At 40.6% G+C, this 23904-nt stretch overlaps 1 protein-coding gene across 1 annotated transcript in view; it reads right to left on the bottom strand.

Moving 5' to 3' along the window:
- LOC124619292 (xanthine dehydrogenase) overlaps positions 1-23904 on the bottom strand; it is a 244797-nt gene that overhangs the window by 50314 nt on the left and 170579 nt on the right. The window contains exons 11-14 of the mRNA XM_047145566.1: positions 11235-11419; positions 869-982; positions 576-714; positions 419-494 (exon numbers count right to left, since the gene is read on the bottom strand). Of these exons, the coding sequence (XP_047001522.1) occupies positions 419-494; positions 576-714; positions 869-982; positions 11235-11419 (514 nt within the window). The remainder of the gene's footprint in view (positions 1-418; positions 495-575; positions 715-868; positions 983-11234; positions 11420-23904) is intronic.

Below are 23904 nucleotides of genomic sequence, written 5' to 3'. Positions count from 1 at the left end.
ATGCAAGAGCATCATGAATAGCTACAGCTAAATATGTAATGCATGAAAATATCAAGCAGCATATGGCAGATGATTGTTATCTTCTTAATTTTCTATGTTATTTATTAACAGATTACTAGGAGCTATTAATGCATTTTATTATCTTCTGTATAGCCATCTTCCTGCAAATAAACTACATAGTAACAATTGTTGAGGCACATTTTTGTTCCATTTGAATTGAAAAATTGGAGCAATAAAAAGAGCCGATATAAAGATCACATCATCTGCCCTAAATAGGTAAAATAAGGTGAATATCACCTCTCTGTTCTGTGCAAATCTGTACAGAGTGCAAAATGATCAGCTTTGCCCCTCAATAACTTTGCATGCAGAAATTTATATCTCTTGACAATTTAAATTTATCTTCAAATAATTATCTCACCAGTAGCCTGTTTAAATGCAGATTTATGTGGAAGGGGCCTTCCAACAGCATCTGATGCTCTCTGATCCGGTGGTACCTGAAAATGTTGAATCCAAGCAATTACTTTTTTTAGAATAGTTTTTTATTTGGCAAAATATCTATATCTGCTTGAACTTACCACTTGAAAATATTGTGAACTTCTTGGGATTTCCATTTCAAGTCCCATTATTCCACTTTTATAATTTTCTGGAACAGGTTGCGTGCAATTTTTTTTAGCAAGTTCATTGCGAATTGCCAGATATGCTTTGAAGAACAGGCTAAAATAAGAAAGCAGTGGGATAAATTTGTCACAAAACATGATGAAGGTATTGTAGTAAGACAAATCCTCAGCAAAAGCTAATTATTATTTCATTCCATTCTTGTTACAGTGTCACTGTTTTTCAAATCATTTCAAGAACATTTCTTCCTTACCTTAATGTTAAGGATCTACGATACTGAATCATTCCTCCAGGAGCATTTGGTGACAAAGGAAGATCATTTATTAGCATTTCATAAGCATCTTCCAACATTTCATCATTCCATTCTCTGAAAAGAAAATAAACATACCTTAATTATTTGTTAGATCCCTATACGAGGTCAATATGACATGCAAATCCTAACTATAATACAAAGTATGTAATGAGTAAAGACAAACATAAATGCACATCATTGGTTGACCTGTAGATCTGGAAGAAGATAGTACTTTCTGCATATGCATGTAACCTGTGGATTCTGAAGATAAATTCAAATTCAAGAGCTGAGTTACAATGTTCATCATTGAGTACATTAACTCCCAAATAAATCTGACTTCCTCTGCATTCATGGGCAACTGAATTACAGATAGCTACCTAGTACTAAGTAAAATTCCCTTTCAACCTGTTGATGGCAGTGATGTGTTGTGGCATTGATTCCAAAAAAGATGAAAGTACTGAGGATCCATCCTGAGCTATGACCAATCAACAGGAACTCACAAATCATGAAGAGTGGTCAGATCTGGGTCCGAGGCACATGCCTCATCCTAAATTATCCTGGGAATGCACAATACAATTAAGGTCATGTGGCTCTGAGAGCCGCCAAAGTACCTAAATGTCCATTTTGACATGATTTGGGGCTTTATCCCATAAAGATGCAGGTGTAAGCAAACCAGTAAGTGCACATGAACAAACAATAGATTCCTGTATTGTTTGCTGGTGAGAGACAATATCAGATGTGTCTGGGTCCTCATTTGATTTCACATTAATGTCCCCCACAAAGGAATATCTCCACCACCTGTCTTAATGGTAAACTGTTGGCAGATGGGACACTTTACCTCACATAGTTGTTTATATATGTGTACTCCATCATAAATGTGTACAAAAAGAAACACCACAATTCATCAGTCCAAGCAAACTTTCTGCTTTGAGCATCCACTGGCTGTGCTTATCTCTGTGCCCCGCAATAGTGAGCAGAAGTATGGAGATGGAGTTGTAGCTTTTGTATCCCATAGCAAGGAGGTGTTCAGAAGAGTATGTATGCTCACCATATGTCCAGCATTCAACTGGATAGTGCTCCATTTATCTGCTGTTACAATCTACTATAGGCAATAGTACCTTGTCATGAACACATTGTTGCCCTTAGGTAGCTGACACTGGAGGCAGTGAGTTTCCTTGAATCTAGGTACAAAGGCGCACCCTTAAAATAGTGGCACATACAAAGTCAAGAACCTGCACATGCAAAACTGTCAGTCACTCATGAGCTGAACGCATTAAAATTTTTTGCCCTGTCCATTCTGTGCTTTATGGCCACATTGATTGCTATTACAAGAACTGACAGTGTCCCACTCAAATGAGACACCATTGTGACAGGTGCATTCTTCCTCCAAGAAAACATCTATCATTAATTCAGTTGCTGTTGATAGTCTATGGTGAGTAATTACATTTATCATTCCATTTTCCTAATCCTTCAAACTGCATGTTTCCCAAGAGATGATCACTGCCTCAGTAACACAATGAACATTTCAGAACAAAAACAACAAACATGAGCAAAGACAAAAATTTACAACTAGAATTGCCATGTGATGATTGGGACTCTATAAAGAATTTAGTGTAACAACCTATAGAAAAGAGAAGTTTGACACAAATACCTTGGCGGTAAGAATTCACATGGGAGTGATAATAACATCTAAATACTTCTGGCTACAAAAAATGCAAATATGCTTCCCAGCACACATGTTCGTACATTCTACATTGGTGGTCATCAACCTGTGGGCCATGAGCCACACACAGTCCAAATCTAGTTTTAATGTGACCTGCAGTTCTCAGGCATCTTTTATAACAATATACATCTAACAACTAATAGCAGAATCCAAAAAGCCCATAAAGTTTATAGCTTCTGAAAAGTGTATTTTTCTTGCTCATGAATGAGAAAAAATACTTATAAAAACAATGATTTTTGAGATATGCTTAATGTTTATTGATGTTGGGGAATTTGACCATGAGCTAAGCAAAGTTCGTTGCTTACCTCAAAGGCAAAGTTGTATGTAATGGGGCCACTGCAGGATTGATTGAATTTCATGAGCATGCACAACTGTTGCTGATTAACTGCTATGGTAGAAATGTCAAACAGAAATAACATGGATTCATGAATGAGCATTGTAGAGATGGTCATCTTCAAATGTTGTTCATGTTTGTAGTAAGCAATATGAAATAAAATTAAGGCTGTTGTAATATGATGCAACACTTAAAAGAAAATTATATTAAAACATTTAGTAAATATTTGCAATTATGTTTCATATTGCAGTTACTGTTATTAGTTAAAATAAGATATTAATTTATGTTTGTTACCAATTAATTGTAAGATCAGTAAAGGAAGGCGGCAAAATGGCCAGGACTGAAAAGTGGCCATTGCATATTTTCTGCCCTGAACAGCACTGTGCCTCCCAAGGAGTGGTAAAATTAGTTCTAACATATGTAGCCATTATTGTCAGTGAGATTCACAGAGGAAGCTTGTTCTGTTACATTTTAGTAAAGATGGAAGGTTAGTCATTTATACAGAGTGACACAGAATGACAGGAATGTTTGAAATGAGTAGTGGCAGCCATGGGCAGGTGGCAGCACTGTGGGTTCATGACAGTTGGTGAGTAAACAGTCCATCATTTCAGTAATCATGGATTAGTGGGACAGACAACAGCATGCATTAGCCATAAAATGTTTTATAAAAACATTGATAGTTTGGAAGCGGCACAGAGGGAGTTACAATGTTTTTATAATTTAGGACATTATGATGCCATGCCATCAAAGCATGTGATAAAATGTTGGATTAATAACTTTGAAGAGACTGGATCTGCCCTCAAGAAGAAACCATCAGGACGACCAAGAAGTGTGCATTCTCCAGCGAACATTGATATTGCACATGAGTCTGTCTCATGGAGCGCCAATGATTGGAATGTCACGGGAGAGCGTTCGCAGAATTCTTCATCTTGATTTAAAATTTCATCCATACAAACTACAGATGGTGCAACAATTGAAGGACAATGATTACTGTTTACGATTAGGATTCTGTCAACAAATGATAACAAAAATAAAGAATGATGATGAATTTCTAAACAAATTGTGGATGTCAGGTGAGGCACATTTTCATCTCACAGGTAATCTGTATAAACTGAACTACCATTACTGAGTAAACACAAATCCTAATGACATCCATGAGCTCCATTTACATGCTAGTAAAGTGACAGTATGGTGTGGTGTTTTATCACATGGGATTATCGGACTGTATTTTTTCACAAACTAACAGGGAAACACAATAACTGTCAATGTCGATTGTTATGTGGAGATGTTATGAACTTGTGTTACACTTGCATTGAACAACTTTCCAAACTTTCAAGAAGCCTGGTTTCAACAGGATGGAGCAACATCACACACTGCATGGCAATCAGTGGCATAAGTGTGAGAATTGTTTGGAAACTGTGTGATCTCATGATTCGGTATCATTCCCTGGCTCCCAAGATTGGCAGATTTATCCGTTTGTGATTTTTTATTATGGGGCTACCTCAAGAGCAAAGTCTTCATGACTCAACCAAGAACCCTGGATGAGTTAAAACAGAGAATTTGGGATGCAATTCGTAGTATTTCAGCTGAGATGTTGCAGCAGTCAATCAGGAATCTCAACAGCAGATTTCACTAACGTACTCACGCAGGAGGACGCCACCTAAAGTATGTAATTTTCAAAATATGATAAATGCCATCACTGTTTTGTAAATGACAAAGTTGTAAGGTTTCAATTACTATGAATGCAACTTCTTTCCTTCATCATTTCTAGTTTTATTGGACTGTGGAAATGTTCCCGTTTTTCTGTGTCATCCTGTATTATTCTTGTTACCTCACATGTATGAAGAATAATAACTTTTTACAACATCAATGTTTAAACAATATCTTTTTGCCTATAAGTGTAATTCATCATTATTTATTTCAGTTTGATAGTCTCTTCTATGAACCACTAATGCAGAGATCATGTCAAGTTGGGAAAAGTGGCCGAGGTGTTCATCCCAGCAAGAGTGAGTTAGTTTCAAAAAACAGGCAAAACACAACAGATAAAACTGACTTCTAGATCCTTTTATATGCAAAGCCATCAACTGACATTCTATCCCTCTGTGAAAATTTTGAGTTAATTATGTTATTTACTTATAACCATCTCTGTTCTATGTGGCCTAATACAAAGGCTCAACTGAAAATGGCCAGCTGCAGCCACTTCGCATAATTTCAGATACTAGGGCATCAAGGTGCTTAGACAATATGTCAATAAATCAGAATAATCATAGAAACCTGTTGTGATGGCACTGGCCACACTACCCACTTAGATACAGAAAATTGGTCACCACTGAAGCCTACAGAAAAATGTATATAGTTCCAATATATTATTTTCTTTTTCATTTAAAAGTATTTGGGGTGTTACCTTATAATACACAGAGTCAAGTGTGTATGTAGTAGGGTTCCATCCTCCTCCCCTCTCACCCAACCCTCTCCCACCCCCATACCCTGCCTCCATCTCTACTCAGTACCACCAACAACTCCCATAAAATGGTGGAACAGCACTTATCAAATATACTGCGCAACAAAGGTGCAAGGACATGATTATGGATGGGAAGATGAGATATGGCATCTCAACTGTCAAGTTCTCAATGCAGCTCTTAAACATATTAGGACAACATTGACATCACTTGGAACTATTTGTTGACATCACAGTTATGCAATATAAATGTATAAGTGAGCTGCTGTGGATTGGATAGCTTTCACCACTTAACTGAAATTGGATTTTGGGACAATTAACATTTTTTTAATAAGGGGCATACCTTTTGAGAAGACCTTTTGTTGAGATAGTATGTCTCCCTTTCTGGAATGAAGCAGCTGGCAGCTAGACAGAATAGTGTCCACAATAAAGATCTTATTTGAATCCTTAAACAATATTTGAAATTTAAGAAACTAAAATCAAAAACAGGTATATATTTCCAGAATGAAGCTGAGAGTGGGCTGATGTGAAACCTGCTGATAGATCAAAATTGTATGCTAGACCAGGTTCGAATCTGGGACCTTTGTCTTCTGAGAGCAAGTGCTCCACCAACTGAGCTGGTCCAGTGTGATATTTATCATGTGTTTAAATAAATCCCCCTCATGAAAAGAGGGCTTTGCCAAGGAGGCAGCTTCCATGCCTCAATGATAAAAGTAGTCATACTGCAGATGCAACAACAACAGAGTTATTTGTGGAGAGGCAAGACAAACTTATGGAGGGGCAGCAGCTTTTTTTTTAGAAACTGCAGGAGTAATAGTCTGGATGATTGATTGGTACAGTATTGTTACAGTAGCCAACAGGGCCTTACTCTGCTGGTACAGCAAATAGCTGAAAGCAAGGGCCAACTAGAGTCATCGTCTTTCAGGAGGACATACAGTGCCACTGTACGGTTAAATAGAGATGGCATCCTCTTGCACAAAATACTCCAGAAGTAAAATAGTGCCCATTTGGATCTCTGGATAGAGGGTATTCAGGACAGTACCATCACCAGGAAAAACAAGACTGGCATTCTACAAATTTGAACATGATACATTAGATTCTTTAATCTGTGAAGTGTGAAGTGTGGTGGCAGAAAGGACAAGACTTCAGCTCAGGTGAGTATAGGATTACAAATACTAAATGAAATAAGGGTAATGCCAGAGTAGGTATATAATAAATAAGAAAACAGGAATGCAGGTAAGCTACTATGAACAGTACAGTGGACATATTATCATAACCAAGATAGACATGAAGCCAACATCCATCACAGGAGTACAAGTTGCCAACTACCTCCTTAGACGATGAATATATTGAAAGAATGAACAATGAGTTATATAAAATTATTCAGGTAATTAAGAGAGACAAAAATTTAATTGTGATGGAGGCCTGAATTTGATAGTAGAAAATGAAAGAGAAGGAAAAGTAGTTGGAGAACATGGAGTGGTTCAATTCTGCACAGAGCATAATTTAATCAACACCAACATATTGTTGAAAAATCATGTAAGAAGGAGGCATACATGGAAGATACAGACTTCAGATAGTTGCAGATTGATTATATAATTGTAAGAAGGATGTTTCAGAATTAGATTTTAAACCCTAAGACATTTCCAGCAGCAGATGTGGATTCTGACCATAATTTATCGGTTATGAGCTGCAGATTAAAACTGAAGAAATTGCAAAAATGTGGGAAATGAAGGAGATGGGATGAGGATTAGGAAATAATGTAGGTGAAATGTGGTTACATTGAAAGAACCACAGATTACTGAGAGTTTTAGAGGGAGTATTAGTCAGGGGGACGGGGAGAGATAATACAATAAAAGATGAATGGGTGGCTTTGGGAGAAATAGTGTGGGCAGCAGAGTATCACATAGTTAAAAAGACAAAACCTAGTAGCAATACTTGGATGACATAGGAGATATTAAATTTAATTGATGAAATGAGAAAATATAAAGTGAAGCAGGTCATTGGGAATAAAGACATGTAACAAATCAGATTGACAGAAAGTACAAAAGGGCTAAATTGCAATGGCTATAGGACAAATGCAAGGCTGAAGTAGCATACATAAATAGAGGAAAGCTAGATGCTGCCTGTAGGAAAATTTAAGAGAACATTGAGAAAAGACAATCACCATTATGTTCATCAATAGTACAGATGGAAAGACTATAATAGGCCTAGAAAGCTTTTCAGGGGAAGTGAACTTGAAGACAGTATTGTAGAAAGAGAATAGAATGTAGATGAAGATGGGATGGGAGATACGATTCTCTGAGAAGAACCTGACAGAGCACCAAAAAATTCTAGAGGGAGACCAAGAGATGAATACAATAAGAAGGTTCAAATTGAAGTTGGTTGCAGGTGTTATAGCAGAGCTGCATTAAAGGCCATAATAACAACAATATAGATTGAATAGGTAATGCATGTCAAACTAATGTGCCACAGTTTTAACTTTGCCTGTAAAGCTTATGAATTCACAAAATATAATTTAATATTGACATAAATGTGGGGCTGTTGCCTTTAAACACCCTTCAGTGAGTTCCTGCATTTAAATTTGATTTCCCAACCTGGAGTTTTCATTGAAACTTCCTGGCAGATTAAAACTATGTGCCCGACCGAGACTCGAACTCGGGACCTTTGCCTTTCGCGGGCAAGTGCTCTACCATCTGAGCTACCGAAGCACGACTCACGCCCGGTACTCACAGCTTTACTTCTGCCAGTATCTCGTCTCCTACCTTCCAAACTTTACAGAAGCTCTCCTGCGAACCTTGCAGAACTAGCACTCCTGAAAGAAAGGATATAGCGGAGACATGGCTTAGCCACAGCCTGGGGGATGTTTCCAGAATGAGTTTTTCACTCTGCAGCGGAGTGTGCGCTGATATGAAACTTCCTGGCAGATTAAAACTGTGTGCCCGACCGAGACTCGAACTCGGGACCTTTGCCTTTCGCGGGCAAGTGCTCTACCATCTGAGCTACCGAAGCACGACTCACGCCCGGTACTCACAGCTTTACTTCTGCCAGTATCTCGTCTCCTACCTTCCAAACTTTACAGAAGCTCTCCTGCGAACCTTGCAGAACTAGCACTCCTGAAAGAAAGGATATAGCGGGCACACAGTTTTAATCTGTCAGGAAGTTTCATATCAGCACACACTCCACTGCAGAGTGAAAAACTCATTCTGGAAACATCCCCCAGGCTGTGGCTAAGCCATGTCTCCGCTATATCCTTTCTTTCAGGAGTGCTAGTTCTGCAAGGTTCGCAGGAGCGCTTCTGTAAAGTTTGGAAGGTAGGAGACGAGATACTGGCAGAAGTAAAGCTGTGAGTACCGGGAATGAGTCGTGCTTCGGTAGCTCAGATGGTAGAGCACTTGCCCGCGAAAGGCAAAGGTCCCGAGTTCGAGTCTCGGTCGGGCACACAGTTTTAATCTGCCAGGAAGTTTCATATCAGCACACACTCCGCTGCAGAGTGAAAAACTCATTCTGGAAACATCCCCCAGGCTGTGGCTAAGCCATGTCTCCGCTATATCCTTTCTTTCAGGAGTGCTAGTTCTGCAAGGTTCGCAGGAGAGCTTCTGTAAAGTTTGGAAGGTAGGTGACGAGATACTGGCAGAAGTAAAGCTGTGAGTACCGGGCGTGAGTCGTGCTTCGGTAGCTCAGATGGTAGAGCACTTGCCCGCGAAAGGCAAAGGTCCCGAGTTCGAGTCTCGGTCGGGCACACAGTTTTAATCTGCCAGGAAGTTTCATATCAGCGCACACTCCGCTGCAGAGTGAAAAACTCATTCTGGAAACATCCCCCAGGCTGTGGCTAAGCCATGTCTCCGCTATATCCTTTCTTTCAGGAGTGCTAGTTCTGCAAGGTTCGCAGGAGAGCTTCTGTAAAGTTTGGAAGGTAGGAGACGAGATACTGGCAGAAGTAAAGCTGTGAGTACCGGGCGTGAGTCGTGCTTCGGTAGCTCAGATGGTAGAGCACTTGCCCGCGAAAGGCAAAGGTCCCGAGTTCGAGTCTCGGTCGGGCACACAGTTTTAATCTGCCAGGAAGTTTCATATCAGCGCACACTCCGCTGCAGAGTGAAAAACTCATTCTGGAGTTTCCATTGTTTGATTTTGTGGTTATTTCAGATGGATTTTCAGAGGTTCCTTTTGCTCAATAAATTTCAAGTGAGCGCATATCCCTCTCCAAGATATAATTATTTTCCACAATCTGAAGTCATGTTTTTGTAAAAAGGAATTGAGTAAATAAAGAAATGCTGCCAAAAAAGGAAAAAAATAGGATTTTGTCTATGAAGGCTCAGTCCAGGATGATGGCAGGATGCGGGGATATTTTGGAGGTGAAGTTCTCATCTTTGGAGTCGAGAAAAACTAGTAATGTGAGTGAGGATCCAAATAGCCCATGTGGTATAGCATGCACTCAGGTCCCCTGAATTATTTAGTAGAGTATGCTTAATAAAACAAGTACTGGGTGCCCCCAAGGTGAACTTTTCTTTTATGCCCATTCATGTGCTCAGCCAGTTTAGTGATAGTCATTCTTATACAAAAAGCAATGCAGCACACACATCTCTGTTGGTAAACTACATATATTTCTTTGCCTTTGGTACAGGTTTTGCTAGTGGTGGGGGGCTGAAGTAAATGGTAGTGGGTGGATTGGCCAGGTTTTATAGTGGGAACTTTGAGCCTTGGGATAGGGATCATTGACTGAGAAACCATACCAGTGGTGTTGAACAGCCACATCTACATCAAAAAATTCAATTTTAAAGGGAAGTGAGAGAACATTATTATTATGTTGTTATCGAACAAATCTAAAATTACCGTCATTATAATACATCTTTTTAATAAAATATTAGATGAAAAAGATTCGAAAATAAACTTCAAGCCATGCTTTAAATAAAAATTTATATATGAGGTTGCTGTATGATCAAACTAACATATGAGGTTGCAGTTCAACAACATTGATATGGTTTTAAGTGTTTCATTACCAAAGACAATAAGATATTACTATATCAGTGGTGGTTTCAAAAGTCTTGAAATAGTACAGCTTCACAGAAGAAGAAATTATTTGTTAAACGAGTAAGGATCAGAATGTAAATATAGTGCAGAAGCACAACTTAGATTGCAAAATTTCTGAAAAAAAGAAAAATTCAATCAAACACTGAATGCCTCAAATTTTGCTTGTTAGTATTATGTAGGAGTAATATTGAATTGAATATTAATTCCTTTGCAGACAACAAAATTTATTAATTTTATTGCAGACAATGAAATTGTTCTATTGCCAACTTAAAATTCCTCTGCACCACTTTCCTTCTTATTCAAATTTTTATCAGAAAGCACTTAACCATTATACCCAACATAAGCTAATATGTTGGGCAGTACAAGAAATAAAATCCTTTCTCTCAAAAATGCTAGTGTTGAAGTACCATAAGGGGGCTTACTAGCTGATTTCAGTACTAGGCAAGAGATTGTTGCATAATACTCCTAGCAAAAGTAGGAGATTTTGTTCCAAGTTTTAAGCTGTGTTAAAGGTTCAACACAGTAACTTTTAGTTCACAATGTTAATTTAAAGCAATATTTGGTACTACAAAATACTCTATGTTAATGGTGCTACAATCAAAGTACTTTTCTTTGTTTCCACTAATAAAAGTTTAAAAATTACACAGTCCTTCCATGACGGTCCTAACATAAGTATAGTTATTTGTTTTTCAAAGACAGTCTGTTTCAGTGAATCTGGAAATTACTGTTCAGGTCTCCATACTCAGTAAAATTTGTATGACTATGTGTAGAGTGCACATACCGTCCAATAAGTTGTTGTTGTGTCTTCACAGCCATTACTGTTGTTGGGGCCATGCCACCATATGCCATTTGTAAGGATTTAATTTTTGAAGAGCCATGTTCAAATAAAACACTGAATGCAGAGTTAACAATGGCGATGTCATCATCTCTTCGTCTAGCCTGTTTATAGGCTAGAAAATACTGATCCTGTGAAGAAAATATTCTTATGACAACATCATAATACATAATCAAGTGTCCAATCATTATTTAAATTTTACCTTTTCAAAAGTTACATACACACAATACAAAAAAATTAAAAGGCTTTGTATGATGCATAGATAGTGTGATGAGTCATCTACTTATAAATATTGAGCCATGCTTCATCCGTACCCATTCATAATTGCAAAAGTATTACTGTGCAGGATTTTGCGCATGAACTGATCAGGATTACGTCATGCAAATAATTGATGGGATTTGTGTAGGATGATCTGGATCGCCAAAACATTCACTCAAATTGTCCAGAATATTGTTCAAAGCAATTGCAAAAGAACTGCAGCTCAGTGACATGGCGCATTCTCATCTGTAAAAATTCCATTGTTGTTTGGAAACCTGAAGTCCATGAATGAAATGAAATGAAATGTCGTGTGACAAGGGCCTCCCGTCGGGTAGACCATTCATCTGGTGCAAGTCTTTCGATTTGACACCACTTCGGCGACTTGCGCGTTGATGGGGATGAAATGATGATGATTAGGACAACACAACACCCAGTCCCTGAGCGGAGAAAATCTCCAACCCAGCCGGGAATCGAACCCGGGCCCTTTGGATCGACAGTCTGTCGCGCTGACTACTCAGCTATGGCCTCAGATGATCTCAAAGTAGCTGAACATAACCATTTCCAGTCAATGATCAGTTCAGTTGTATCAGAGAACCCAGTCCATTCCTTGTAAACACAACACACACCATTATTGAGCCACCACCAGCTTGCACAGTGCTTAATTGGCAACTCAGGTCCATGGCTTCATGAGGTCTGCACCACACTCGAACCCTACCATCAGCTCTTACCAACTGAATTCAGGACTCATCTGACCAGGTCGTGGTTCTCCTGTCATCTAGTGTCCTTCCAATATGGTCATGGGCACAGCACTGTCATGCTGTTAGTAAAGGCACTCTCATCAGTTGTCTGCTGCTATAGCCTTTTAATGCCAAATTTTGCCACACTGTCCTAACAGATACACTATGTGATCAAAAGTATCCAGACACCTGATTGAAAATCACATAAATTCATGGCACCCTCGATCGGTAATGCTGGAATTCAATATGGTATTGGCCCACCCTTAGCACTGATTACTGCTTCCACTCTCATAGGTATATGTTCAATCAGGTGCTGTAAGGTTTCTTGGGGAATGGCAGCCCATTCTTCATGGAGTGCTGCACTGTGGAGAAGTATCAATGTCAGCGGATGAGGGCTAGCACAAAGTTAGCATTCCAAAACATCCCCAAGGTGTTCTACAGGATTCAGGTCAGGACACTGTGCAGGCCAGTCCATTAAAGAGATGTTATTGTCGTGTAATCAATCCGCCACAGTCCATGCATTATGAACAGGTTCTCGATTGTATTGAAAGATGCAATTGCCATCCCAGAATTGCTCTTCAACAGTGGGAAGCAAGAAGGTGCTTAAAACGTCAATGTAGGCCTCTGCTGTGATAATGCCACACAAAACAACAAGGGGTGCAAGCTCCTTCCATGAAAAACACGGCCACACCGTAACACCACCATCTCTGAATTTTACTCTTGGCACAACACATGCTGGCAGATGACATTCACTGGGCATTCGCCATACCCACACCCTGCCATCAAATCGCCACATTGTGTTTCTGATTTGTCACATCCTTTATATTGGAAAGAAACAAGAAAAATAATAATTAATAAAGAAGAACAATAATATATGAAGATTTGTTTTTACATCACTTAACATCCACAGCCACAAATTACCATTAACTGTAGTAAAAAGTACTGTAAAAGGGAAAACTGGTGATAACACATCATGTATGGCTCAAGTAGACTGAGCCAATGGCCACTATCATGATCTGATATCACAAAACAATGTATCTGTTGATGAAAGTAATGAACATATCAGAATTATACACTCCTGGAAATTGAAATAAGAACACCGTGAATTCATTGTCCCAGGAAGGGGAAACTTTATTGACACATTCCTGGGGTCAGATACATCACATGATCACACTGACAGAACCACAGGCACATAGACACAGGCAACAGAGCATGCACAATGTCGGCACTAGTACAGTGTATATCCACCTTTCGCAGCAATGCAGGCTGCTATTCTCCCATGGAGACGATCGTAGAGATGTTGGATGTAGTCCTGTGGAACGGCTTGCCATGCCATTTCCACCTGGCGCCTCAGTTGGACCAGCGTTCGTGCTGGACGTGGAGACCGCGTGAGACGACGCTTCATCCAGTCCCAAACATGCTCAATGGGGGACAGATCCGGAGATCTTGCTGGCCTGGGTAGTTGACTTACACCTTCTAGAGCACGTTGGGTGGCACGGGATACATGCGGACGTGCATTGTCCTGTTGGAACAGCAAGTTACCTTGCCGGTCTAGGAATGGTAGAACGATGGGTTCGATGACGGTTTGGATGTACCGTGCACTATTCAGTGTCCCCTCGACGATCACCAGTGGTGTACGGCCAGTGTAGGAGATCGCTCCCCACACCATGATGCCGGGTGTTGGCCCTGTGTGCCTCGGTCGTATGCAGTCCTGATTGTGGCGCTCACCTGCACGGCGCCAAACACGCATACAACCATCATTGGCACCAAGGCAGAAGCGACTCTCATCGCTGAAGGTGACACGTCTCCATTCGTCCCTCCATTCACGCCTGTCGCGACACCACTGGAGGCGGGCTGCACGATGTTGGGGCGTGAGCGGAAGACGGCCTAACGGTGTGCGGGACCGTAGCCCAGCTTCATGGAGACGGTTGCGAATGGTCCTCGCCGATACCCCAGGAGCAACAGTGTCCCTAATTTGCTGGGAAGTGGCGGTGCGGTCCCCTACGGCACTGCGTAGGATCCTACGGTCTTGGCGTGCATCCGTGCGTCGCTGTGGTCCGGTCCCAGGTCGACGGGCACGTGCACCTTCCGCTGACCACTGGCGACAACATCGATGTACTGTGGAGACCTCACGCCCCACGTGTTGAGCAATTCGGCGGTACGTCCACCCGGCCTCCCGCATGCCCACTATACGCCCTCGCTCAAAGTCCGTCAACTGCACATACGGTTCACGTCCACACTGTCGCGGCATGCTACCAGTGTTAAAGACTGCGATGGAGCTCCTTATGCCACGGCAAACTGGCTGACACTGACGGCGGTGGTGCACAAATGCTGCGCAGCTAGCGCCATTCGACGGCCAACACCGCGGTTCCTGGTGTGTCCGCTGTGCCGTGCGTGTGATCATTGCTTGTACAGCCCTCTCGCAGTGTCCGGAGCAAGTATGTTGGGTCTGACACACCGGTGTCAATGTGTTCTTTTTTCCATTTCCAGGAGTGTATGTTTTTGAATATTCTGCATCCATTTGCAGATTTTCACAGGCAGTATTAGCCTGTTTAACACGGAAGTTCAATTTTGTTTCTAGTTCTTTCTCTTTCTGACCATTTTTCTCATATGAAATTTGCATCTTAAGGTGATAACAAATATGACAGGTGCCACAACTTGGTTTTGCAAAGGAAATATTGAAAAACTGATGAAATATTTTACAATATATGCCAAGGGTAAGAGGTTCCTTGTTGCTGTCTTTGCACTTATCTTGATAAAGACTGTAGATCTTTCTAATGTTTAGATCTGCACACAGATACATCACATTGGGATTCTTTTTCCTAGAGTAGTGATTTGACTGCATAGAAAAACTGTTTACTCATACATGAGCCCACGCAAATTCCTGGTTCTCCTTGCTGCCTTTATTTGAGCACCCCACTTATCCATCTTAAATAATATATTTAGCCTTCAATGTCATGTTACACAAATCTATCATTGTGAACATACATCTTGTGTTTTGTTGCCTAAAGAAACACAGAAACTAACTTCAGGAGTTCCAGACATTTTCTTTTGTTTATTCACATGGGATAGGCATCCATTGTTTAGACCAAAGATTGCTAGACAAGCTTTCGTACAAATCTGATCATTTGCTTCACTTGCAGTGACCTTATAAATGTTGGTTGTCTGCCATCTACTCCTCTCTGGATCATCAGTATACCTCTGCTTGACAGGTTCAGATTCACACATCCAAATACATAAGAATTTTAAATATCTTTGTTACTTAGATTTTGTGAATGTGATTTTGCCTTTTTCACTACATTTTTATAATTAATGTACCTTTACCACTGTTTCGCTTCTTCTTATCATCTTCTTTGCACAAATTCTGTGGATTACGCTTCCTCTTTCAATAATTTCCACTGATTTTTCACACTTTCATCAACGTTTCAAATTTCTACATACTTCATGTTCACTATTGGCATTCTGTACTGAACATGCCAACTGAACACTTCAGATACTCTAAACTAGGTTCAAAAAGTGATTAATATTGCATATTACATAAGAATTATATTTCATGTTTACACTTCTATTAAATCCAATGTAATCTACCTCAGCCTCCAAACCTTTTCAAATTACAGTTAATTATCTGTTGTCTGTTTATCATATGGTGCAGTATCAGCTATCCTGCTACTCATTTTCTTTCTGTTGGAGGGAAGCCAGAGTGTAGTAGAACATTAGCCTGTTTTTGACATTAGAGAAATCATATCTACCAAATGCAAGAAATTCTCTGCATTTTATAACATCCTAATACGATACTTAGGGGAGAGACCAATGTCATTTTGACTGTTTCTGTACCTAGTAACAGATGGCAGCACTTATCTCTAAATTTTTATATTTGAGGGTTTGCCTAACTTTCCACACGTCTTCATATGTGCATATCACTACCCTGTGACCTTCGTCACCTGAGTGCATATATATTCATTTGTGTCCAGCATCTCCTACCCCACTGGATCAATTTTAACCAAATTTGGTGCACATGCTGCTTGCTACATGCGAATCAACACTGGTGGCATTAGAACCTCCTAACTCCCACAGGAGTAGATACAGGTGAAAAGGTGTTTAGTAGCGCTGATATATAGAGTGCCCAGCATGGCAGGCATGTTGTAGAGGAGATGGAAAGAGAGAGTGGGTGGAGGAGATAGACAGAGAGGGGGCAGAGGTGGACAGAGAAAGGTGGAACAGAAGATGGACATATAGGGAGGGATGAGACAATGGATAGGGAGAGAGGGTGGAGGAGATCGATAAGAAAGACAGGAGGAGATGGACAGAGGAAAGGAGGGAAGAAGATTGACAGAGACGGAGGATGGATAGAGAGGGAGGAGGAGGAAGTAGATAGAGAGAGGGTAATGCTGAGATGGACATAGAGATGGAGGAGTAGGTGATGGACAGAGGGGAGAGGTGATGGACTAATAGAAGTTTGTAGTAAATAAATACCTGGACAATGCCGGGTTTGTCAGCTAGTATATTACAAAAGTGGATGTAAGCATGTACTACATCTCCTCCTAAACTACCACAATGTTTTCAAACAAACATCCAACATGTATCACTTATCATCTGGAAATAAGCACTATGGAATTAGGACTATGCATCTCCCACTGGTGTGGGGCTGGGCATGAAGACAGGATGACACAGGAGATAGATAGAGCAAGGGGGAGGATGAGATGGACAACAAGAGAGGGAAGAAAGAGAGGGGTGGAGGAGATTAACACCAAGAGGGGAAGGGGAAGATGGATAGCGAGAGGGAGAGTAGAAGGCTGGCAAAGTGTGTAGGAGGACACAAACAGAGATATGCAGTAGGTGGAGATGGACAGATAGAGGAGGGAGGAGAAGATGGACAGAGAGGGGGAGGAGTCCATGAACAGATGGAGGGGGAGGAGAAGATGGACAGAGAGGGGGAGGAGTGCATGAACAGATGGAGGGGGAGGAAGGGGAGATGTAGGAGGTAGCTGAAAGATGGAAATGGGTAATGGAAGAGGAAGAGAATGTGTGAAGGCAGGTGGAAGAGGGAGAAGGTGTGAGGTGGAAGAGTGAGAGGTTGTGAGGAGACTGGTGAAAGATGGAGGAGGTGTGTGGAAACAGATGGAAGTGGGACATCTTGCGATGAAGCTACTGTAAGACAGAAGACTTAAATAGAAGTAGCAAGGAAGAGTTGAGTTGAAATTTAAATCTTTCCTAACTGTTTTGATGAGACTGTGTCAAAAAATTTAGTATGTACAATGATTCATTTGTCACTTTGTTTCAGGACCAAAGATAAAGCCCGCAGCTGTATACCACAGATAAATTTAACATCCTTCCTGGAGTAATATGGTGTAAAACAGCAGAGATTCAGACATTTATGTGTGCAATACATGTGACATAGGAGTCCACAGTCAAAACTGCGGGTAAATAGCTAGTGATTATAAAAGTGATGTATGTATGATCCATATTTCCTACTAAACTATTGGACTTATTTCAACCAAACTTGGTTCACACACCATTTACTCTCTGAAAAGAAGCACTGTATGGTAAGACCTACTTAACTCCTACAGGGGTGGGGGTGGGGACATAAAAGTGGTGCCATAGAAGCATAACCCTCAGGAACTATTTCAGCCAATTTTTGTATACACGTGACTCATTATTTGTATAAAAATATTGTGAGGATAGTATGTCCCTACCACTCTTAGGAGTAGGGGTAAGAGCCACGATATGAAAAAAATATTATGTAACAACCCATATTAGTACTGAATCAATAGTTTTCAGGGTCACCATAGTCATTGATGACAGTCCTGTTGAAATTTGACACTTATGGACTGGAAAGGGGGGGGGGGGGGTCATAGGCAGTGACGTATCAGCATACCTTCATCTACATCTACATTTACAACTATATCTACACTCTCCAAACAATGAGTACGGGAAGAATGAGTGTTTGAATGCCTCTGTGCGTGCAATAATTATTGTAATCTTATCCTCATGATTCCTACGTGATTGATACATAGGCAGTTGAAGTATATTCCTAGAGTAATCATCTAAAGCCAGTTCTCAAAACATTGTTAATAGACTTTCTCAGGATAGTTTACATCTATCTTCAGCAGTAATCCACTTTAGTTTCTTCAATATCTCTGTGACTCCCTCCCTTGGATTAACCAAACCTGTGACTGGTCATGCTGCCCATCTCTGCATACATTCAATATCCCTTGTTAGTCCTATCTGGTTCACTTGATAAAAACTCTAAAACTCGTCACATGAGTGATTTGTATGCAATTCCCTTTGTAGACTGACTGCACTTCCCTGGTATTTTATCAATAAACTGAAGTCTATCACCTACTTTACCCATAACTGAACCTACGTGATCATTCCATTTCATATACGTACAAGGTGTAACACCCAGGTATCTGTATGAGCTGGTCGATTCCAGCACTGACTCATTGATATTATAGTCATAAGATACTATGTTTTTTCGTTTTGTGAAGTGCAAAGTGTTACATTTCTGAACATTCAGAGCAATTTGTCAATCTCTGCACCATCTTATCAAGATCTGACTGAATGTTTACACAGTTTCCCTCAGATAGTACTTCATTACAAATAACTGCATCACCTGCAAAAAGCCAGATTTTACTATTAATATTGACTGCAAGATTATTACTATACAAAATGAACAGCAAGGTCCCAACATGCTTCCCTGAGGCACACCCAAAGTTACTCCTACATCTGACAAAGACTCTCCAGCCAAGATAACATGCTGTCTCCTCCCTGCCATAAAGTCCACAATCCAGTCTCAAATTTCACATGATACCCCATATGATCATATTTTTGACAATAAACACAGGTGCAGTACTAAGTCAAATGCTTTTCGGAAATCAAGACACACTGCATCTATCTGGTAGCCTTGATCCAAAGCAAGAAAAAGTGAGAAAAGTGTGAGTTCGGAATCACATGATCAATGTTTTCAAATTCCATGCTGTTTGACATTGAGAACATCATTCTGTTCAAGATACCTCATTATATCTGAGCTCATATGTTCTAAGATTCTACAACAAATTGATGGCAAGGATACTGAATGGTAGTTGTGTGGATCACTTCTACTACCCTTCTTGTAAGTGGCTGTGACCTGTGCCTTTTCCCAGCAACTGAGTATGGCTTTTTGTTCAAGAGATCTATGATAGATTATAGTTATAAGAGGGGCTAAATCAGCTGCAAATTCAGTATAGAATCTGACAGGGATTCCATCAGTGCTTGAAGCTTTGTTCAGTTTTAACGATTTTGGCCATTTCTCAACACCATACTTATACTTATTTCATTCGTCTTTACAGTGGTACGAGGATTAAATTGGGGTGATTCTTCTCTTTTTTTCTTTGTAAAGGAACATTTGAAAACAGAGATAAGCATTTCAGTTTTTGCTTTGCTACTCTCAATTTCATTTCCAATCTCATTTGCTATTGGCCAGACACTGACTTTGGTTCCACTAACAGCCTTTGCATATGCCTAGAATTTCTTTTGGATCTGTGAAAGATTACTAGACAATATTCTGCTGCAGTAATCATTAGAAGCATCATTCATTCCTCTCTTGACAGACATTCAGCATCTCTCTATCTACAGCCCTATGCTTTGTTTTATACCTGTTATGGAGTAATCTGCATTTCTTTAGAAGTTACTTTACAGTGACAGTATACCATGGAGGTTCCCTCCCATTATGAACTGTTCTACCATATACACACATCTATCCAGTGCATAGTAAACTATACTTTTAGACTTGAGCCAGAGTTCCTCTAATGCTCCAGCCCAGAGCTGAAATTTTCAAGTTCCTCGTTGAGATATGACACTACTGATTTTTTTACCCAGTTAACTGGAGATATACATCTTTTTGCTTGTTTTGGCTGTTCTTTGAAGTTTGGTGAACATTGTTGCTACAGCCACATCATGGTCACTGGTACCAGTTTCGATATGGACATCCTCAAAGTGGTCATGTCTAATTGTTTCCATTAGATCCAACGTATTTCCATCATGAGTGAGGTTCCTAACTATCTGTTCTAGGTAACTTTCAGAGAATTTCACATGATGGCTTATCATGCCCACCACTAACAAAACTGTAATTTTCACAATTGATTGTTGGATGATTAAAGTCTCCACTGATGATTACAGTATTGTTGGGGTATGTACATACAAGCAAATTAAGGTTTTCTGTAAAATTTTTGGTTATGTCAGGAGATGAGTCAGGTGGGTGATAGAAGGATCTGATTATCATTTTATCCCCCCCTCTGGTACTGAGTCTTGCACAAACAATCTCACATGCAGCTTTAATTTCTGTCTCAGTGGATTTGAGTTTATTGTCTACTGCAACAAATACAGCACCTCCACTTCTCATTTGTCTGTCCTTTTGATATACACTTACATTTTACATTTTCCCCAAAAATCTCACTGTCATTAATGCCAGGTTTCAACCAGCTTCCTGGACCTAGTATTATGTGAGCTGCACTGCTTTCCTTGAGCGCTTCAAACTCTGGCACTTTGTTGTGAATGCTTTGACAGTTTACCATTAGGATTTTAATATTCTCACCTGTGGAAGGCATTCCTTTTGATCTGACACCGTTACTTCTGGATTTCCTACAGCTACCATTATCTGGATTGTATGGAGAGTCACCTAATCTGAAAAAGCCTTGTCACTGCACCCCACATGCCGTCAGCTACCTGAGTAGCAGCCTCTGATGTGTAGTGCACACCTGACCTATTTAGGGGGACCCTACAATTCTCAACCCTATGGTGCAAGTCCAGGAAGTCACAGCCTAGCTTGACACAGAACCTTTGAAATCTTGGGTACAATCCTTCCACACAACTCAGAACCAAAGGGCCACAATCAGTTCTGGGGACAATGTTGCAAATTGAAAGCACTGTTGAAACTCCACGCGCAAGGCTGGTCTTCTCAACCTTCCCTGCCAGTTGCTGGAATGACCCAAGAATGGCCTCTGAGCCCAGATGACAGGCATCATTTGCTCCAATGTGCACCACAATCTACAGTTGGTTGCGGCCTGTTCTGTCAATGTCTGCCAGAATAGCCTCTTCAAAATGTTGAATGAGGCCTCAGGTATACACTCTGAGTGCAGCTGGTGTCCTTTCCTGTCCATTGCTGCCATTTCCCTGAGGGGTACCATCATGTGACATACATTTCAACTGCCAATGATTAGTAGACCCCTAACCTGTTGCATTTGTCTCCTCCTCGCACCAGACAAAACAGGTTTCCCCAAAATGGGTGAAATGAGTACAACTGACTCAGTTTCAGTTTCAGTGAAAGACAGCACCTCAAATATGTTGTTCAGGGGGATTGGTACAACATCCCTATTCCTCCCTGGTCCCCATCCTCTCTGTACAGGACACCTAGAGCTACCGTTGACAAGCCGCTTGCAGTCAAGTGGACATGTAATGACAGTTCCTGTACTTTCTGCAGAGGAGACAGGATCCACAAGAGAGGACAGTTAGTACTTGATGGCACTTGAAGTATGTCTTGTACAGGTATTATGGGTACATGATTCTCACGAGCTCTTCCAATATACCTATTCGCAGCAGCTGCCACTCATTTGACAGTAGTCAGGATGATTTCCAGCTGCTTATGAACATCAACCACCTCATCCCATGTTTGAAACAGCATTCACAGTGGGGCTGCATTTTGGCTGGTGCTACATATTACAAGACAGTGAGCACTTTAAATTAAGCCTGCTGATTATCTTTTAATCCATTTAGCTAAAAAGTTGCTAATTCCCTATAAGAATTGGAGTAAATACACAAAACAAGATTCCTATTAAGGCAACATGAAAATCTGCTGTAAAGATTACCAGTTTCCTAAATATTTTTATGTTAATTCTAATTATTAGCAAACTCACAAACAGAGTTGATTTATGATAAATGTAGATATTATATAGGGCCACTCCTCTTTAATGGAAAACTACATGTTAATTAAAAAATCTGCTACAGTAACTAAATCATAACAACTCATTTGCTACAAATTGCTCATAGATTACACAAAGGACAATGATAACTTGTGAAAATTCTCAAAAATGCACATTTATGTGCATTGGTATACAATGAAATTCAGGGGTGATGTATTCTTTGGCTGAACCGTGAACCACAAATGCTGATTTACTGCAAAATAAATTAAATATCCAAAACATTCACATTGGTAACTTACAAAAATATAATTTTGTAAGCATCTGAAAATTCTCAAACTAATCTACCTCATGTAATTGTACAATCAAATTAGAGAATGATTGTTTTGACTGAGGATAGGCCAACTGATCTCAAAAATTTTAAAAGAGCACAACTTAGTTTAAGCCCACAATGACAATAACAATGCGAGTTTATTGCAGCACACCTCCGTCATGCCTGAAGCAATTTCTAACAAACTGGTACACATATTGATTGCTGTCTGGATAAAATCACTGTGACAGTAATACACAAACACAATTCACAAACACAGGGAGCAATTATAATTAAGTTTGGTATATACATGACTCATTATTTATACAAAAATACTGTGGGAGTAAGATATTCTGACTAGCCCTAGGTTTGAAGGTTGAGATAAGATGGGGTGACATGTAAAAATGTTTGAAAATGACCTGCTTGTATTTCTTTCATGAACTTTGTTGACTTGAAATAATTTAAAAGTATGAAGCACTGTCTTCAGTGTATCAACCAGCACTGCAGAAAGGTAATAATTTTGTCAGGGTATGCTGGGCCAAATATAAAACTATGTGGCTAAATTCATTAGGTACATTTAACACCATACACTCCTGGAAATTGAAATAAGAACACCGTGAATTCTTTGTCCCAGGAAGGGGAAACTTCATTGACACATTCCTGGGGTCAGATACAGCACATGATCACACTGACAGAACCACAGGCACATAGACACAGGCAACAGAGCATGCACAATGTCGGCACTAGTACAGTGTATATCCACCTTTCGCAGCAATGCAGGCTGCTATTCTCCCATGGAGACGATCGTAGAGATGCTGGATGTAGTACTGTGGAACAGATTGCCATGCCATTTCCACCTGGCGCCTCAGTTGGACCAGCGTTCGTGCTGGACGTGCAGACCGCGTGAGACGACGCTTCATCCAGTCCCAAACATGCTCAATGGGGGACAGATCCGGAGATCTTGCTGGCCAGGGTAGTTGACTTACACCTTCTAGAGCACGTTGGGTGGCACGGGATACATGCGGACGTGCATTGTCCTGTTGGAACAGCAAGTTCCCTTGCCGGTCTAGGAATGGTAGAACGATGGGTTCGATGACAGTTTGGATGTACCGTTCACTATTCAGTATCCCCTCGACGATCACCGGTGGTGTACGGCCAGTGTAGGAGATCGCTCCCCACACCATGATGCCGGGTGTTGGCCCTGTGTGCCTCGGTCGTATGCAGTCCTGATTGTGGCGCTCACCTGCACGGCGCCAAACACGCATACGACCATCATTGGCACCAAGGCAGAAGCGACTCTCATCACTGAAGACGACACGTCTCCATTCGTCCCTCCATTCACGCCTGCCGCGACACCACTGGAGGCGGGCTGCACGATGTTGGGGCGTGAGCGGAAGACGGCCTAACGGTGTGCGGGA

Source organism: Schistocerca americana, chromosome 6 (assembly GCF_021461395.2).
Source record: "Schistocerca americana isolate TAMUIC-IGC-003095 chromosome 6, iqSchAmer2.1, whole genome shotgun sequence".
NCBI classification, from domain to species: Eukaryota; Metazoa; Arthropoda; class Insecta; order Orthoptera; family Acrididae; genus Schistocerca; species Schistocerca americana.
The sequence above is the reverse complement of the archived record's forward strand: the minus strand, read 5'-3'. Positions and strand labels throughout refer to the sequence as shown.